The sequence below is a fragment of the Paramormyrops kingsleyae genome, chromosome 4 (assembly GCF_048594095.1).
Source record: "Paramormyrops kingsleyae isolate MSU_618 chromosome 4, PKINGS_0.4, whole genome shotgun sequence".
Classification (NCBI taxonomy): Eukaryota; Metazoa; Chordata; class Actinopteri; order Osteoglossiformes; family Mormyridae; genus Paramormyrops; species Paramormyrops kingsleyae.
Window position 1 is genome coordinate 44,564,749 of NC_132800.1, and position 18,897 is coordinate 44,583,645.

The window sequence follows — 18,897 nt, forward strand, 5'->3', positions numbered from 1 at the left end:
TGTTATCCGGTCCCTTAGGCTTCAAAGTAATTATACAGAAACGAGGTGATGTCATTTGAAGAGACGGCCAATGCTGTCAGTGAGACCTGGGACCACGGTGGGATACACACTTAGGTCCTTCCCGAGTCTGTACTGGGGCAGTTTGCGATCGGTGCAGCCAGCCTTACCCCTACACTACAGCCTTGGAGCTGAGCGCGGTGTCTTTATTGCAATTACCGAAAGTGGGTCACCCGCTAAATGTAACAGGAGGTAACAGAGCTCAGGAAATAGGCTGTTATTTGGATGGACAACAGTGAAAGAGCCCCGGGCCGGATCACGGCATTAACGGTGACTGATGGGAGCGCGTTTCTGCCCTGCGCATCGCACCATCGTGAATCCCGAGTCCACGGATGGTCAGTTAACTGATGGAGAGGCATTCGCTCTTGCCGCGAATGGTCACCGCCCCGAAATATCACACGACATGCATACCTCATTCGTGACTCAGTTCTTTTTTATATGAAACCTAGCATGCGATGCATCAACAGGTAAGGGCATCTGACGGACAGCGTGCCCACATATACTGATTGATTTATTATGAGTTATGGTTCATCTTAGTACCAAACTGGCGGTGACTTGCAGGCCTAACCAAAAGGTTTCCGGTCCAAGTCAGAAGACGGATATTGCGAATGTACCAGTACATTCATACCATGTAATAGGAAATCGTCATTTTAAAAGATAAGGTAGCCTATCAAACTTTAAGAATAACTTAATAATAATAATAATAATAATAAGAGCGTATGTGTTTTTAAAATTATTTTGTGAGGATTTACAGACATGTCACAATGCTGTATACCACGTAATTCGTTTGATTGAAACGCATTCCTACATTTTAAAAAGTAATTAGGGTTAATCATTTTGCAGCTTTTTGTAATTCTGACGATACATCCGCTTTGCATACCACACCATAACTGCGCTGAGGAATTTTGAATATTTTTCCCTCTCAGCATAAGTGGACTATATATTTCCCGGAACGTGCAGGAGGAGGCAGATGTAACGGTTTATGCTGGGTTTGAGCGGCGCTATAGCGCCCCCGTGTGGTCTGAAGCGGCGCCTTTGTTTGGCCTCGATCACGTGGGCGTGACAGTCGGAGCCGTAGGAGAGCCGCAGACGGGCGCTGCGAAGCGGCAGCAGCCAGCCAGCCAGCCCTCCCTCCTTCCCTTCGCCAGCGCCGACAGCCTACCTTTGCGAGCGACGGATGGCCATGGCGGGGCATCGCTGACGAAGAGCCGCATCGACCCCCCCCTCTTTCCTCCTTGCGACCCTTCGGTCCCGTTGTCCCTCGTCTGTCCGGCGCAGCTCAGCTGTGCGGAGTAGAGGAGGAGGCGGGGGAGGCGACGTTGAAAGACTGGGCTAAAAAAAAGACAGGAAAGAAACAAACACACACACACACACATATACAACACAATCATCTGAAAAATAGCATGGCGGACCGTGATACGCTGCATCTTTCCTTGGAGGTCCGAGCGAGGCTGGCGGAGCTGGAGCTCGAGTTATCGGAAGGTAAGCCGCCCAAACATTGCTATGTGGCCGCTGAGCTGGACGACGGGTAGCTCTCCCTGCCTTAGCGCAGGTTTTGCATTTTCTCCCTCGTTAATATTCCCGGTGGACCGGATCGCCATCCCAGGTTTTAACGGAGCCATTTGAGCGATGAGCCACCGAGATGTGTCCAGCTGGCATTTAACTAGGATACAGTGTGACGACCCCCCTCCTTTGCAGCCTGCATGCAATCGCAGTCCCTCATGCATTTAAGATGCCGAGTGACCTTGAGGTTGTGTTTTAAAGGCGATTTTGTCCGGATGCGCCCCCCCACTCGCTTGGATTGTGATCTTACCGCTGCATAACGCTGCTAACGTGGGCTCATACTCCTATCTCTTTTAATATGGTGGACTGATGTTGATCGCTAACGTGCACAGCTTGTAAACAGTGTGCCTAAGTGCCACGGCTGGCATCTGGATTAAGGACGACCCGAGGTCCGTTATTTGTCACCAAGCCCCCCCCACCCCGTATTTTCTGAACCAAGTTGACGGCGCACCAAAGGCAGATGGGCGATGTGGAGGAAACATCTGCAGTCTAAGGTCCGAGGTTGTGTTTCCACCCCAGCGCGAAGCGTGAAATAAAAGCGTATAGTGCCGTGAAATTTGGCAGACACCGTTTCTGGGTTAAAATGTCACCCGTTCTTCTGTGTGGGACTTCAGGTTTGGTGTGTTTTACTGTTTTTCGTGTGCAATGGGTGCTGGAGGGCTGGGCAAGGAGTTATTCGTGGTGTTTATATGTAGAACTCAGCCATTTAAGGAAAAAAAACTCCATCTCACCCGTAAACAGCGCAGAGCCGCACGCCGTTGTGCAGCTATATAAACCCAGTTTTCCTATGGTAAACTACTCCTGTTTTCGTATTTTTTTTATTTGCTTTGGGGAAAAGGGGGCATTGTTTGATGTCAAAACATCCCTGCTCATAGTAATAAGTCATAACAAAGACAAGGGCCAACCCTTTCGGACTTAGGCTGATGCAGTCTTACATTCATTTGTGGTTGGTCACCCTTGCCTTTGGCTAACATGTTAGTGTATTTTGGTCTTGTTAAAATAAATTTGGATTCTGAATCTTACTTAGGCATTTGTGGAGTGTGTGTCTGTTTAAGCAGTGACTGCATCTCATTGGGACATTTGGTGGACACAGTGTGCATTTCTGATATTTCAGTTTATGGGTTTACATTTTCTGATTTTGTCTCAACTGCCATATGACCCTTCAGGATTGGTTGGTACTCTCACGTAAGCACAGCTTATTCTGTCACCCTGGTACCTGTCTGAGGGAAAGAGGGACAAGCAAATAAATGGAACTGATACCAAAATCAAGGGTCTGCGGTTTCTTTTTAACATTCAGCTCATGGAAATGACTCGCTTTGCATCTATGCTGCTATGGGCCGTGTGTCTATCCAGGTGTGACCTGCTTGTGATCTTAGTGAGTTTGCCAGGTGTCCATTCAGAGTGGCTGGTGGGTGGGGTCACGTGTGTCTGACGGGTGCCAGCAATCTAGTATCATGTCAGTAGGACACAAGGAGAGCCTGTTGGCTTCTCGGAAAAGAGTAGCCTCAGGCGTGCACCACAACTAAGGAACGGTATGTTGTTAAAGAACTCCTTCAAAGTCAAGAGCTACAGGTCATATGCTCCGATTCTGGTAATATTGCTGCTTTAGTATGATAGTTGACCAGAGAAGCACTATATGTAACTTACACCGGCTCATTTGGACAGCTTTACATTTCACTGCAGTGATTTATGTGATGAAGTTTTTAATATGCTTACAGCTCCCTGACCCTTTGGGACCTGAACTAGTATCCTGGATGCATTGTTTGTTTTTGTGGTGGACTGGTATCGGGAGGTGTTCTTGGCTTTGGGGGTGGTTTTGGATGTTGTTTGGGATGGTTTGGGTGTTTAGTATTCTGGGAGTGTATAGCCTGGGCATACCAGTTAAAGGATGTTTCAAGAGCAGAGTTAGCTGGGCGGTGTATGAACAGGTGCAGCTCTTAATCTCAGCTCCCCCCCCCCCCCCCCCCAAGTAATGCTCTCTAGCCCTTTCCTCCAGTTGTCTCCTAGTTATTCTGCTCTAATATTTTTTTTAAAAAAGGCCAGATGGACCTGTTTTCGGAGAGGAAGCTCTGCCTGTCAATGTGGTCCAGGGGCTAGACCCTTTTGCCGTTCGTGAGAGGTTTCCATGGACCCTCATTGTGTCCCTGTTGGGTAGATTTCCCCTGTCCCTGGCGTGTAGTTATGCCCCCGCTGAGAGAGTCCCACTTTCGGCTTGGGCTCCCTGTGGTGAAAATACCTTAACACGTTAATTTTCTGGAAATCCACAGTCTGACCAAGGAGAGGCTATCGTACTCTGCTTTAACGGGGCTTCTGACTTAATTAATTAGGAGACATGTGACAGGGACTGGAGCACCTGACAGGACCAGACTTTGGAACATTTCTCCACCTGAGAAGTTGAGATGTTTTGCTGTGCTTGGAGGACCTTAGTGAAACTGATATTTTGGCAACGTACTGCGTGCAGGTCCAGAACACAGCACATCAGTTCCTGCACCCTGTGACATTCTGTTTGCTGATCCCGTGGATCTGTGAGGGGAATCGAGGTGCCAGTTCAGCTCCCCGTTTGTTTTAATTAAGACTTGATGGAGCTGGGTTGTGCGGGGCTGGTTCATTACCATTTCTTATTTTTAGCTTCCTTTTCAGCCTCGTTAACCTTAATTAGCTCTCTTCTTTGTGTCTGTGTGATGGTGGCCTGTAATCTGTAGGTGGAGTTTCTGTGATGCTGCTGTTTTAAGGCCTGCTCCCCGTCACCCATCCCATCAGACTTGCCTTTCTACTGAAGCTTCTTTACCGGTATCATCTCCAAAGTCACAACTCCAAAGTCATATCCCTTTTCCCAGTGGCCTCCTGGGCCTGTCTGGATCTGACGAGCCCCTTCCACTGTAGCACGGGGTCCCAGTCTTGGCTGTTACCTTCTGTGTCCTACTCCGCCAGCGCCGGCCATAAATGGAGTGCTTGGTCAGATCGCTGGGCTCCTTTCACTGCCGTGCTCAGACTCCATGTTCAGTGTGCCCAGGCCTGTCTCAGCGTGGGCCGCAAGCTCAGCAATGCTGGAGTCATGCGTTTTCTAACTTTGGAATGATCCACAGCTGTATTATTGTGAACAGAGAGGCCGACTGCATCATCAGCGTGGGCCGAGTTGTGTGATGTGACACCATGGTCATGCTTGTTCAGCTGCAGTTTGATCACTGGGAAGAGCAAACCTGGGGCCGCAGCCTATTGCATCATCAACAAGGGCCCTGGCGTCTCTTTCAGGACCGGGCTGGCGTCCGTGCACGTAGGCTCGGGCCAGGAGTCACCACTGTCCTCGGGAGCCTTAAAAAGCATGTGATGGCCAAAAGGCTTTTCGTCCCTCATCGTTTTCATGATTGCCAGCTGTGTGACCATCCCTGGCGGACTGTTACAGCTCAGGTCGTATTGATTTCAGTACAAGCTGTTAAGGGATCCCAAACGGACAGGCTACTCCGTGTCCCGTTACCGTCTATGCGACTGAAAGACGTTCCGGGGGCCCTATGCCTGTTAATAAGAGGCTGCACTCCTCCCCACTCTCTTCCCCGGTGACTAACACATTACTCAGCCCCGGCAGGACTGCACTCCGTAATAAATGTTTAATGCCTTCACTGGATCCTCACAGAACACTTCATAGATAGCGTCCGGATTATTTTAAGAGCCCAGCTTGGTTTCGGGCTGCCGGGAGTGGTCCGAGCTGACCGGGGAGGGGGTGGGAGGGAGGAATTCTCTGCGATCCTGCACATGGAAACAAAGAGTCAGATGTGCATGGAGGCCTGGCGGCCATCTTGGTGGGGCTTGAATCAGCCCCTTTGTTCGGATTTTCACCGGGGCTGCTGCGGTTGCAGAGGCTGTTCCTTGGTCCTGGCCTGCGGGGTGGGGCAGGGCATCATTGGGGTTCAGCTCTGAAAGGAGAAAGGACAGACACACTTGAGGGTGGTGTCCATCAATTAAGGGTTGCTGTGAACTACGTGTTGGAAGGGTCTTTGGGGCCTGAGGGCGGCATGGCGCTTTGTCTTAACTCTCTTGCCTGAGTGCCTCTGGTCACCGTTGCCTCTGGACTGGCGGTTGCCATGGTGATGCAGCCCCCCCCTCAGTTGTGTGGGGAGTGGAGGCACTGCTTTGCAGGTGGGACATGGCTGAGTTCTGTACATGAAGAGAGCAGCACCCCTAAATCCATAGGTGCTCCTCTCCGTGACACTAGGAAAGACATCACTGCATGACGTGTTCTGTCCAGTTTGAACCATAACCTACTTTTTAACCTGGGTCTCAGGCTGTCTAAGGGCTGCGGATTCAACAGCACACAGGGCCAGCACACCCAGACCTCTAAGTGTGGCGTGTTCGATACCGCTGTGTGAGTTATACCGCTGTTCCCTACATTATGGCTAATTACATGATGTTACATGACTTGGAACGAGACATAATAAACGAAATGTGTGGTCTGTGTTTTTAAGGTTCCTTCCTCGTGTGGAACTGAGTGAGGCAGGTGATATACACTCCTCAACAGATACAGCTGTTGCATTCTCATCTGTTGTAGACCCCCCACCACCCATACAGCTGCTACATTCTTTTCTGTTGTAGACTCCCCCTGGCACACATACTGGGGTTACATTCTTTTCTATTGTAGACCCTCACCACACATACAACTGTTACATTCTTTTGTGTTGTAGACCCTCACCACACATACTGCTGTTACAGTCATTTCTATTGTAGACCCCCCCCCAAATACACAACTGTAAGATTGCTTCCTAATGCAGACCTCTCCTGCCCCAGCTCTCTGGCTGGTGTGCAGCATGTTGCATGGCAGATCTAGTCTCTATAGGAATTACTGAAAGAGTTTCCCTGGGGGTGGCATTGATTTTTTCTTTGATGTGGCCCTCTAATGGTTTTCTGACTGTACTTACACGTGACGTAAATCACCCGGAGACATGGGAAGCACAGACTGCTCTCTTTGTACAGCCCTGCCCCTTTTTGTTTGCAGTATAAGGTGTGCTTGTTTGCCATAGACTTACTTCATTGAATGTGGACGCCTCAGTTTTGTCCGTGTATCTCCACTTCCTGCCCCGGGGATGTCGGTATTCTGAGTCTTCCCCCTTCTTCAGTCTCTCCCCAATCCCCCCTAGTAGCACATAAAGTCCTGGGCTGAGCATAGTGTAGGTGAAGCTCCTTAGCGCAGAATGGTCACATATGCATGTGAGAAAAAAGCCATAACCTTCAGGTCCCCCTCAAAGCATCAGAAACACCTACTGATTGGCTGATTCTGTTGTCATGGGGACTCTTGCCCGGTTTGTTTGTTTTACCATGCATCGTGCTACAGTGGAAAGCAGACGCACTAGGAACTTTGTTGAGCCTCTGAATTTATGATGGAGAAAGGTGAACACAGGAAAGACATTATCAAACACTGATGTTACACTTCCAGATGGGTTTGAGCATAGCCAGTGAATGCCAGGATGGGCACTGCCTTAACTGGAGAATGAACTGTGTAGATCAAATCCCAGTGGAGAACACCAGTCACTTTTGGAGTGGAGGGAGGGGGTTGTGTACACATCAGCATGATTTGGATACAAGCTTTTTAAAGTTTTTCAAAGAGATGGAGAAAGGAAAAGCGACAGAAAAGGGACTCTACTGGGAGAAATGAAAGCCCAATGCCAAGCTACGGTACTGGGACAGACTAAAAACAATAAACAACACAGATCCGTATGACTTGCCAGCAGTAAAGTGTATTAGGGACAGCGACGCACTACCTCTACTCCCATACCTGGACAATATAAATGACCTTGTATTTGGAATAAGTGCGCACACTTTGCGTGAGTTCGAGTTATAAATCTCTTGATTTTCTCTGATTTATAACTCTATTATACATATATACATAAGTTGAATTATACAAATATTTATATTATATATATATATATATATATATATGTGTCCTCAAATGTGATCTATGCAAACACACACACACTAGAAACAAATGTCATTCCAAGTCTTTAATACTCTCATATAAAAGTTGCACGACAGTGTCTATATTAAAACCATCCAAAATAAAGGCAATTTTACTCATGTGATGTGGCATGGCAACATAATCAACATAAACCAGGAACTGATTGACAGAAATTGTCCTAACAGTCATGTTACATTTTAAAACATGGATGGGATACAAATGATCTGGGAGCTGAAATTACTTGACATCTTTGTTCAGCCTCTAAGATTACGATTAGTGTTTATGGTCAACTGCACAGGCATGGGACTACTATCAGGGACAGGGTCACAGAAGTACACTCAGACAATTATGTCTTAAGAGTGTCACTTTCTCATTTCACAGGGCAGAACCATACTGATTGGAATTTTGTAAGACTGCAATTTGTATTTGCTCTCTCTTTGTGTGACGTCTTCTCGTCACCTCCTCAACCTGCTTCCCTTCGTGTTTTTTCCTTGCAGGAAAGCCGAAAAAAACGCATTCCATTGTCCAGTTTTCTCACCGAATGATGGTGTGACCTACTGTTGCAGTTCTTGACGCAGCAGGTCTGACCTGCCGTGGCGATGTTTTTCAGAATCGCAACAAAAAAAACTAAAACACGATCCCCGAAACAGCAATTGCTTTAAAACATGGTGCATAAACAGATGTTACTCAAAATTCAACGTGGCGTGACGTCAGTCGCACAGATACTATAGGAAGAAACGGTGTGGAAATTGGAAGAAAACCAGTTTGAGCACTGGGACAATTTAGAACACTGTTTTCAGGAAGACGAGTCATCTCTTCTGACTACATGCATGCAGGACATGGAATTCTATCCTCCAAAGGGTAAATCCAAGCTTATTTACAGAGTGTTTTTTCTCTGCAGTCTATGCTTTTGAACTGAGCTTTTATAGCGCTGGTGTTCAGTCGTACACCTCATTGTGGGGAGGTGAATGTCACCTTGTTCCCTGGACTGACAGTGGTGCTGGATGCGGGCCACCATGAAATGGACTGCTCTTTCTTCGTCTCAGTGGACTTGATTCTCGGTGTTTATTATGTCGTTGATGGCACTCCCTGTGGAGGCAGGGAAGCCCCCTGTTTTGGACAGAGAAGCATTACCAGCACTGGGTTTTTCTAGAGGACAGCTCACTGGGCAAGAGAACTGGGGTTTTCCCATTATAGTTGTTTACACTGCCTTCTGATATTGAATAAAGAAATTGACTGTGTACTGCTGGCCACTGACCAGTGGTATTTTTGCCCTGATGGTTGTCCTCAGAAAAATAACACAAATAAGCAGGAGGAATGTGACATATCTGATGGCGACCCTTGCTGTTGGTGCAGGAGCACCTCTTGGTGGACGTGGTGGATGAGCAGGCTGCTCTGTAGATGATTTGCAGGAGCCCTCCAGTGCGTGCCTGGAATTCGAGGCCCCAATCCCTTTCCTGGGATTCATTTATCTCACTGTCAAGATGTGGCATGTTGCCCTTACCCCTGGAGGCTCTGCCCACCCTGGTTTGCTGAAATGCTGGTCTGGCCTGGAGTTGGCACTGATCTTGGCCCAGAAAGAAAGGGGAGGCTAGATTTACAGTGATCCTGCCCTCTTCTCAGCCCACCATCAAGGGCTTTCTGGAAAATGGAGCATTTGACTGGCCTTACTTGACAAACGGGGTGTTTTGTTGCAGCTGAGAAAAGTGGTCAGTGGAGGATGGAAAGGAACCTCTGAGCTCAGGTGCAGACACCAGGAAAGCTGATGTCATCATGATGGACATGAGCCTCTGCTTCCCCCCTTCCACCCACTGAGGGGTGTTTGTGCTTCTACCCATCACAAGTGGAGCCTTGCCTCTTCTGTCTGAGCTGCTTTGGCTCCTCTCCTTCTCCTGATTCACCGAGGAGGCCCTTGGTGAATCCTGATATATAGTGTCATGCTGCTTGCCTTGCCTGCTCCTCAGTTTTCAGGAGATCTGCATGTGGAGAGAGGCAACCTGCCTTAAAGCCAGTTGGAACCCTCAGGTTGTTCTGGCAAAGGAAGAACAATCAGGTGTGGTCATCTGTGTTCAGGGTTCTGTGCATGTATGACCCATGATCTGCCTCATTGCAGTTTCCCCCAGCTTGCTCGTACATAGAGGTGGCAATGAAATGAATTTTTGCGCTTTGACCCTTGACCGGTGTTTGTCATTTGCTGTCAGTCAGATCAGCAGAGCTCCTGGGGATTGCAGTAAGAAGTAACCTTTCTACCAGTATAGGTCTTTTGGTTTTATGTGTAGCTCCACAAGTAGAGCATTGCACTAACAATGCTAAGGTAGTGGGCTTGAATCCTTTTTAACCACTGAAATCCTCTCCATTGTATTCTTAGGTGTGATCTCGGTACTGCCCAGAAGGTAAACAAGCTGGGATGCAGGGATTACTAAACTCTTCATTATAGCTTGAGGCATAATGATGTCTTGTTGAGGTGCAGGTCACAGAGTATGTGTGTTGGTGCGTGCGTCCGTGTGTGTATCTGTGGATTTACCACGTAAAGACCTGTTCCTTTTCAGCTTGTGGGGACATTTGTCAGGTCCTCACAATATAGGTCTCAATGTCATAAAATCTGTGACTGCAATCAAAAAGTTAAAAAAGCTGAAAGTTGTATTTTGTTTGGTTACTTCTGGTAAAGGTTTGGGCTGGGTAGGGGTTAAGGTTGTTATAGAATATAGTCAGGATTAAGGTTATACCCATAGAAATGAATGGAGGGTTTCCACAATGATAGGAATATATGAACTGTGTATATGTTTGTGTGTGTTTTTAGCTCAGCCATTGGACAATAGACATGTTCACAGAGTGTCTGCTCAGTACAAAGGCAGGGATCACTGCGGTACCCGTAGCAGTGGCGTGTGTGCATTTGCGTGTCTCGGGGGCCCCCGGTGACATCATCGGCAAGGGAGGGGGTGTCCAGCTGGGGGCCGCTTCAGGACAGGATTTGAGAGCTGCTGCAGATGGTTGGCTGTTGTTGACCATGGCATGCTGTGCTCATGTTGCTGTAATGTCCCCATTAAGTTAAATGGCCCGACCATTTTAGCTGGAGAAGTGGTCGGTCTGTCCCGTGCACAAAAGGGGAGGGCAACCTGCTATTACGACAACGTGCAGCATCCACAGAGTAACCGGCACGTAAACTGCACTTCTGCTTCCCAAACAGACTCTGTCTGACCTGAATGTGTTTTTCAGTGTGTGGAGAGTCTGGACCGTCCTGTGTGAGGTGTCACCTTCTGAAGTCTTTACTGTTTGACCGTCCACGGCGCAGGTTTTAAATCCAGGTCCCACCTGCCTACTGAGTTATAATCTTCGGTTTTCCAGAAATCATTGCCACAAACTGTAAGCCTCGCACTCCTTAAAAAATCAAGTAAGCATTTAATTAAATTATTGTGTTTTTTTTTTCTAGTGAAATAAATTGAGATCGGATATCTGTGCGGGTAATGTCAAAGCCTGGTCTGTGTTACAGAATTCTGAGACACCTGTGACAGAGAGCCTTGGGTGGTGGGAGGAGGGCGAAGGGAGAGATAGGTGGGGCAGAGCTGGGGTACTGGCTTTGCCTTAATGCCCGCACTTTGGAGTGGGTGCCTGCGATGAATGGACGCTTTGTGCAGTCGATCTCTTATTCTCCACCGACTCACCAGTTAGAGAGGCTGTTTTTTGTTAAAGGAGTCTGGGCTGGCGCTGTCTCAGACAATGTGCTGTGTGTGTCTCTGTGTTTTTCTGTATGTCTTTGTGTGTGTGTGTGATGTGATTTGGATTTAGATGTGTCTCTGAGCAGCTAGGCCCGGATAGTTCTGGCTGTGTGCTGATCTGCTGTTTAGGATGGAAACTGGAGTCAAACAGGGCAGATAACCCGTTCTCTGCTGAGGGTGTGGTGATCAGCAGGTCATGTGACTAGGCCCAACATGCTGTTTACCTCGTGGGGGCGCCTCAATGTGGCAGCCCCCTCAAAATGGCCTTTTTTTATACGCTGAGGGCAAAGTACTAAACCCACTCCCCAGGTAACCTCGACCAAAATTTGTTCCTGAAGAGGGGGGCCAGTGTGTTATTCAGGAAAAAGCTCCTACACGCTGAGTATCTCTGGCGGGGTATGCTGGCGAGCAAGTTTCTGGGCTATATTAATAATCACACCCCCTCCCCCACAGTGCTCTGATCATCTCTTTAATATGTTCATATGAGGAGGTTGGTTTTGTGTGGGGCAGAGGTTGGCAGGTCCTGTCTGTTATGGGGGAGGGGCTTTCAGGGTTTTGTGTGGGGCAGATGTTGGCAGTGTCCTGTCTTATGGGGGGAGGGGCTTTCAGGGTTTTGTGTGGGGCAGAGGTTGGCAGTGTCCTGTCTTATGGGGGAGGGGCTTTCAGGGTTTTGTGTGGGGCAGAGGTTGGCAGTGTCCTGTCTTATGGGGGAGGGGCTTTCAGGGTTTTGTGTGGGGCAGAGGTTGGCAGGTCCTGTCTGTTATGGGGGGAGGGGCTTTCAGGGTTTTGTGTGGGGCAGAGGTTGGCAGGTCCTGTCTGTTATGGGGGGAGGGGCTTTCAGGGTTTTGTGTGGGGCAGAGGTTGGCAGGTCCTGTCTGTTATGGGGGGAGGGGCTTTCAGGGTTTTGTGTGGGGCAGAGGTTGGCAGGTCCTGTCTGTTATGGGGGAGGGGCTTTCAGGGTTTTGTGTGGGGCAGAGGTTGGCAGTGTCCTGTCTTATGGGGGAGGGGCTTTCAGGGTTTTGTGTGGGGCAGAGGTTGGCAGTGTCCTGTCTTATGGGGGGAGGGGCTTTCAGGGTTTTGTGTGGGGCAGAGGTTGGCAGGTCCTGTCTGTTATGGGGGAGGGGCTTTCAGGGTTTTGTGTGGGGCAGATGTTGGCAGGTCCTGTCTGTTATGGGGGGAGGGGCTTTCAGGGTTTTGTGTGGGGCAGAGGTTGGCTATATGCTCCTGAGGTGTGACAAGCCACATTCCCCATTGTCTTGTACCCAGATGGCTTCCTTGATGGCGATGTGTTTCTTATCACCAGAACAGTCAACTGAATATAAATAAAACTGGGATCCTTGGTTATCTGGATTTTTCATGGTAGTCTCATTAGGGGGGTGAGTGCCTGTTGGATGGTGCCCTGAAAAAGCCCTGGCCAGGGGTCCCTGGAATGTCTCAGGTTATGTTTTTTATTGTATTTGGCGAACCTGCCGATACCGCAGTCCCATCCTGGAGTGCTGTGGCTTGTGTTCGATGAGGTCTGAGGGTCTGAATCAGTGCAAGCTAAATTAATTAGATTGGGGAAGAAGCCCACTAATGTGGCAGCCTGCCAGGGCTTGGGGGGGGGGGGGGCAGTGCCAGTCTAGAAGATTCACAGGGCACCTTAGCAAGCAGAAAGCCGAAATGGAAACTGAAGCCCTCAAAGCGGGGGAGGTGTGCTGGAGTGGGTCTGGGGGGGGGGGGGGTAGCCTTTACTGACATTCTTAGTGGGATCCTGTGTGCTGCTGTCTCTCAGGGGGAGGGGGGTGATTGCCCAGTCCAATCATCAACATTATTTCAGTAGTTTTGTCTGTAGCTCTAGTGCTGCAAACTTTGAAGGTCAGTGTGTCAGTTTTGACTGATATTTAAACTTCACGAAAACTTTTTTTATCGGCCAAAATTGACACATAGATCTTAATATATAGTGAATCCAGTACAGAGGCCCTGCTGCTAGTCTTTAGAGCTGCTGATGCAGGGCCTTCGCTCCGGCTGTCATGCAGTGTCCGACTGTAGCGTGCTGTGGTTCCATCGTGGCTTATCAGATGTGATGCCACCAGCTCAATAACGAGCCGTCTATGCTTTCCGTAATCCCATGGCAGCTCTCCCGAGACCTTACAGTGAAGTTTCTCCTCTGTTGCTATGGCGCCAGCAGCTGAGGCTGGATAATGAGTTATTCATTTATGAATCACATCTGTGTCACACTTGAAATGCCAGAGTGCCTCCAGTTTTGATTTGGGGCCCAGCTGCTGAAAGAGGAGAATTCTGGTAGAGCATGTTTAATTTTGCACAGAAAATCGTTGGTGGAAACACTTGGCTCATTCATTGTGTTATCAGAACATCTTCCGCACGTCGTGGTTGGGATCAAACGGGATGAATGTGATCCTCTGGTCATGTAGAAAGTGGGAGACGAGGCAAGCTTTCAGCGTCTCTCTAAACACACACACACTTTGGCTGCCTTACCTTTCAGTTGCTTCTTAGGACCGTCCTGCCCTCAGCAGACCTGAACACGGAAGCTGGCTGAGATCCAGACACTCAGGACAGCACATGTCTGGCTGTTTGGGAGCCGGAAAAATGTTTAGTGTCTTTAATGATTGCGGGATTAACCAGAGCTTCTCCTGCTGTTTGTGAGGTGTTAGCTTGAATGTACCAATTAACACTAAATGTGAGGGTAAAGATTAAATCCGCTGTGCAGCATCGTTGTAATGTGGAAGCGGGATGCCAGTGTTGAACACCATCCTCCTTCATCATGATTATGGAAGCCGTTCCGACCAGCGGTTTGAGCCTCAAAGCCTTTCCTGTCTTTCTGGTATTTGACATTGCGTTGGGAGTGAGGGTGCTGCCTCCCTATCTCTGAGCCACAGCAGAGTCCTGGAAGCTTGTTAGCCCCATGCCGGTGGTGTAGGGTTAAGGGGGTTGCCCCGGCTGGACCTGAGCTGCTCTCCCATTCCCTTGTTTCAAGGGCTCATTATTCTGAAGCTGTAAAGCTCACCACCCCAAGTGTGCTAAGACCCCTTTCCCTTGATCCGTGTGTGTCTCTCCTGTGATGTTTGGGCAGTTCTGACTTCCTGTCGGGCTCCTGTATGACTGACTGACCCACTATGAGTCATTCTCAGTCTTTCCTCTACTCACAGTCATGCAAATACGCGTGACTTTCGCTTCATGGGTGAGTGCTGTGCTGTATGCGTTACAAAACACCATCCATCAGCTTGTTTAAGTAATAAATGCCAGCTCGGTCCTGCACTTGGTGGCATTTATTGATCGTTATTATTATCGATGGTTGTGTGACGTGAGTTTTATTTGTTCCATTGTTTCCTGCCTCCGTGCTAAATCCTTCTGAAACGAAAACTGGAAGGTATGATTTCCCCCACGCCTTTCTCCCTGGAACTGTGGATTTTGACGTGATGGTGAAATGTTTATGCAGATTCCCAGCAGGAGCAGCCTTCTCCAGAGCCGCAATTTACGCAAGCGAGGAACGGTCGAGCATGTCACGCACACACCACACGCACACGAGTCCGTCGGCACTCCGTCTCATCCATATCGCAAAATGAAAAATGGCTGTGCTTGCCACCTGAGGAAGGCGGTTGCTAGGCAACAGTCTCACTCCGTTGCATGGTGTGAATGACGCCAGGCCGGTGGCCTTTCCCATGAGGATCAGAGCCGGAGATTCGGAACACTGGCCTGTCGGACGCATCCTACCGGCCATCCCGCTAATCACCCCGCATGCCTGCACATCTGTGACACCTTTCTGCATCTCTTACAGAAGCAAGGTGCAGTTTTATGATCTGAATTAATAACCTAACAGGGGTTATATGTTATATATGTCGATATATGTTATGTCGAATAGGGGTTGTTCGATATTTTTGGGGTAACTTTGCCGTTCTGTCCCTTAGCCTGGCCCCTGTGGGGGCCTCTCAGTTTGATGCCCAAACGCTGTTTTCCATAAAAGATAAACCGAAGAGCTGAAAGGCTGGAGGAGCGGTGAGGTTCAGTCAGTATCGGGCAGCGTCCTGCACCGGGTCGGGTACCCGTGGAATTTCAACATGGCGGCTTACACACTCGACAGTAATTCTGTTTTATAAATCTTTAAAAATGTTTATTCTGTTAAATGTATTAATAGTTATAAATGTAACTGCATGTGTTCAATTTAGAGAATACCATATCATGATCGTAAACAGTATCCTATCATGCAATATCAGATTTTTACCAGACTTGTTAGTGTCTTTGGTATGTTTGTAGTTTGTTTGCCTCTCGAAAAAAGAATATTGCTATGAATTTGCTAAAATATTTAATAAAGCTTTTAATATGGTTTGACTACTTCGTGTTTCTTGTTTATCTCTCAGAAAAAATAATCTCACTCCAAATCTGCTAAAATATAACGCAACAACACACAGCAGCGTGTTCATGGAGGCAGCCATGTTTGTTCCGAGATGTGGTAGCTCGAACGGAAGATTGTCGGACGTGATGTCACTCAACTCAGAATTTCCGAGTTCCGAGAGAAAAACGAACGCACCATTAGATAACCGACTCGACAAACATTCACATACACGTCTGAATCCTTGCTGAAGTGTGTCGTCGTGTTCTCTCTTTCATGCTTGTTCCAGTAAGAATAGCTTAGATCTATCTGATTTGATTTTTTGTTAAATGGACTTTTTCGTTTCAATTCAAAATTCATGTAAGCCTAGTGCTTGTCACGTTGAGAGGTGCATAGAAAAAATAATTGTGGGTAATTTATCACGGGTACGGGCGGGTAATGGGCGGAATGTTAACGGGCCCGGGTGGGTACGGATTTAACTTTGAAATAATCACGAGTGCACGGGCGGGTGTGGTGCTGTACTGCGCAGGTGCGGGCGGGTGCGGGCGGGTGCCGGTCTCCAAAAGTGGACCCGTGCAGGACTCTGGTACTGGGGCACCGGAGGGGGTGTTTGAGCCATGCCCTCGGGCCCTCTGAAATCCCTCGGGTGCTGCTGTTGTACTTCTTGATAATGTGCTGGATCCGACCCACTATAGCAAAGTATTCAGAAACATGCAGAGGACATGAGCCATACAGCAAATCAGGAACATAAACCAGTTTAACAGACAGCCACATAGCCAAAGAGAGACGTTTACCCTTTTATGTACAGAGCGTAATAGCGGCTTGGGAGCCAGTTACGGTGCTTTGTCTCTGGAGGGTGCCCTGCTTAGGACCCCCAGGGGCCCTGCGACACTGCAGCTGTGCACTTAATCTGAATTACTCCGGCGAAAAACAAGGGTGTGAGGCTCCCAGAACCAACCGAATAACCGAAAGTAGTAATGGCCTGTTTTCTCCATTGTTAGATCAGGTAACCTGCCTTGGGACAGTAGAGGGTACCGTGGACACTGGCAGCTTAGTGGGCAGCGTGACAGGTGACTTCTGGCCCTCGATCAGTCAACAGGTCCAATTGTTAGGGTTTCAATCTTGCTGTAATATATAACTGCACGGGCCTTTATCACAGGGACCCAGCCCTGCAGTACCCGGAGAACTTGGGTGACACTCATCCAGGGTCTCAGGAAAAAAAAACCAGGCAGAACTGTTCTGGAATTTTCCATGGAGAGTTGAGGTGACACCGGAAAAGACTTGGGGAGTGAACCAGTGGTTGGAGAACAGTGTCTCTAGAAGGGGGGGTGGGTGCTACCTGGTGGTCACATGGAGCCCTGGGCAGGGCGGGGCTTGTTTGTGACAGCTGCTTCCCACTCGCCCGAGGATTCCAGACTGCACAGACGCAGCCAGTCAGCCAAGTCAGCGTGGTCATAAATGTTAATCAGTATGAATAATAAATGACTCTGCCCTCTCTCCCCCCCTCCCTTGTCACAGGTCTGTCTGGCTGGGGGGGGGGGGGAGGAGGTTACAGCAGGGGGTTACTGCGCGGTGAAAGTGTAGTCCCAAGCAGTTTAGTGTGTGTTAGGGGTAAAAATAGCGCTGAGCTTGGGGCTCCATGACTCAGCCCTTGCCTTCATCATCATCATCTTCTTTAGGCAGAGAATGTTCTAGGTCGTTTAATGTGTCTCACAGGCCACTAGTAATCATGATGATTTTTTTGTTTATTAATAGAAATCCCCATATATAACTATGAGTTTCCATGGGGATGGTGACAACCAGATGTGGGGATGCCATCAGTATGTTGAGTCGTCCAGATCTCATTCCTCACTCTCTGTTGCTTAGTGATGTGGCCTCACCTTATTGGTTGGTTTGACCGCCTAAGGGTCAGTCTTGTCTTTACCATTCTGGACCTGGACCTGATGTCACCCCACAAAACGCATGGTCTTGTGAGGATCATCTAGCGCACCCAGCAGCTTTCGATCGCCTGACCCCACCCCAGTGTGCTCAAGGGCCTCATGGAGAATAGCCACTGCCTACCAAACACTATCACTCGAGTGGGTGCGGGAGCTCAGCATAGTGATCGAGGTCACGATCGCTGGGGGACACAGCCCGTGTGTCTCAGTTAATGAGGTTCATTACTTACGGGGCCTCTCGGCTTGGCAGCAAATGGAAGCGGTGTGTGGCTCAGCGTGTTAGGAGGAGGTGGTCGGAAGGTTGCCGGTTCAAGTCCCAGGGTTGGCAGAGCGATTTCACTATCAGGCCCCTGAACAAGACACTTAACCCCCAATTTCTCCAGGGACTGTCTGATCCTGCTCTTTCAAAAAAAAAAAAATAGTATGTTGCTTTGGATAAAAGTCTCGGCCAAAAAAATTAAAGTAAATGCAGCACCAGCCTTCTGGGCTGGATGGAGTCCAATGATGACGGATTGGTGCCCAAAAATTGGCAAGTGGACTGACGGCAGCAAAGAAATGCCTAGAAGAGAGGCACATCCCGTCCCTGGATGGCGGAGATGACAGCGGCGTGCCCTGCCTACCTGTTTGTGCTTTTTACAGCCTCCCTGATTTACTCGGGATCACCGAGCACCCTGGGTGATGTTCTGTGCTCTCAGGAATGGCCGGCCCTTAAAAACCACTGTACTGCAGACGTCATCAAATTCCAGCGTGTTTTGATGATTTAATGTGGGCACATAGCCTCCCGCTGTGAAGTTAGCTGCCAGCTGCTGGAGGTTAGGCCCTGGTGGGCCCCTGGGGCCCAAGGAGGGGGGGAGGGCTTACTTGCATTCGATGTTTTTTCGGTCTCCTGCCCCAACCTTACCTTCCTTTTCACTTTCCACACCCTCTCCCCTTTCCTGTGACAATGTTTGGGAACATGTGCTGTGTGAAATGAAAAGGGATGTTTTATTGACTGCCAAGTGAATGTTGGGTGCCAAGGTCGTGGGGACCGGCCAAGGTCACGCCGTCACCAGTGCGACTACTGCCCCCACCCCCGATGGTGTCCTCGGGCACTGATTCTCCCTGTCCTTGCGACGGCTGCCTCTCTGCTTTCCCTCCTGCCCATCGGTGTGTCAGTGTTCAGCTTGTGCAAAAACAGCTCAGACTCTATTGTTTGAATTAGACTGAGTGCTAGCATGCAGCGTGCTCCCCTCAGCTGTGGGCCACATGCTCAGGCTTCAAATGCATGCGGCTCCCTATGTAGATCACAGAAATGAAACTGTCCTCATCCAGACACATTCCCGGGGAGGGGGAGGCTTTCATTTTGGTCAT

General features: G+C 48.9%; 1 protein-coding gene across 3 annotated transcripts in view; it reads left to right on the forward strand.

The window, feature by feature from the left end:
• The first annotated feature begins 1,031 nt into the window (after positions 1-1,031).
• LOC111853449 (disco-interacting protein 2 homolog C) overlaps positions 1,032-18,897 on the forward strand; it is a 57,404-nt gene continuing 39,538 nt past the window's right edge. For 2 of the 3 annotated variants that reach the window (XM_072711461.1, XM_072711462.1), the window contains exon 1: positions 1,035-1,539. In XM_072711461.1, the coding sequence (XP_072567562.1) occupies positions 1,461-1,539 (79 nt within the window). In that variant the 5' untranslated portion in view covers positions 1,035-1,460. Of the gene's footprint in view, positions 1,540-18,897 lie in introns of all 3 variants that reach the window. The other variant, XM_072711463.1, reaches the window with a different exon arrangement.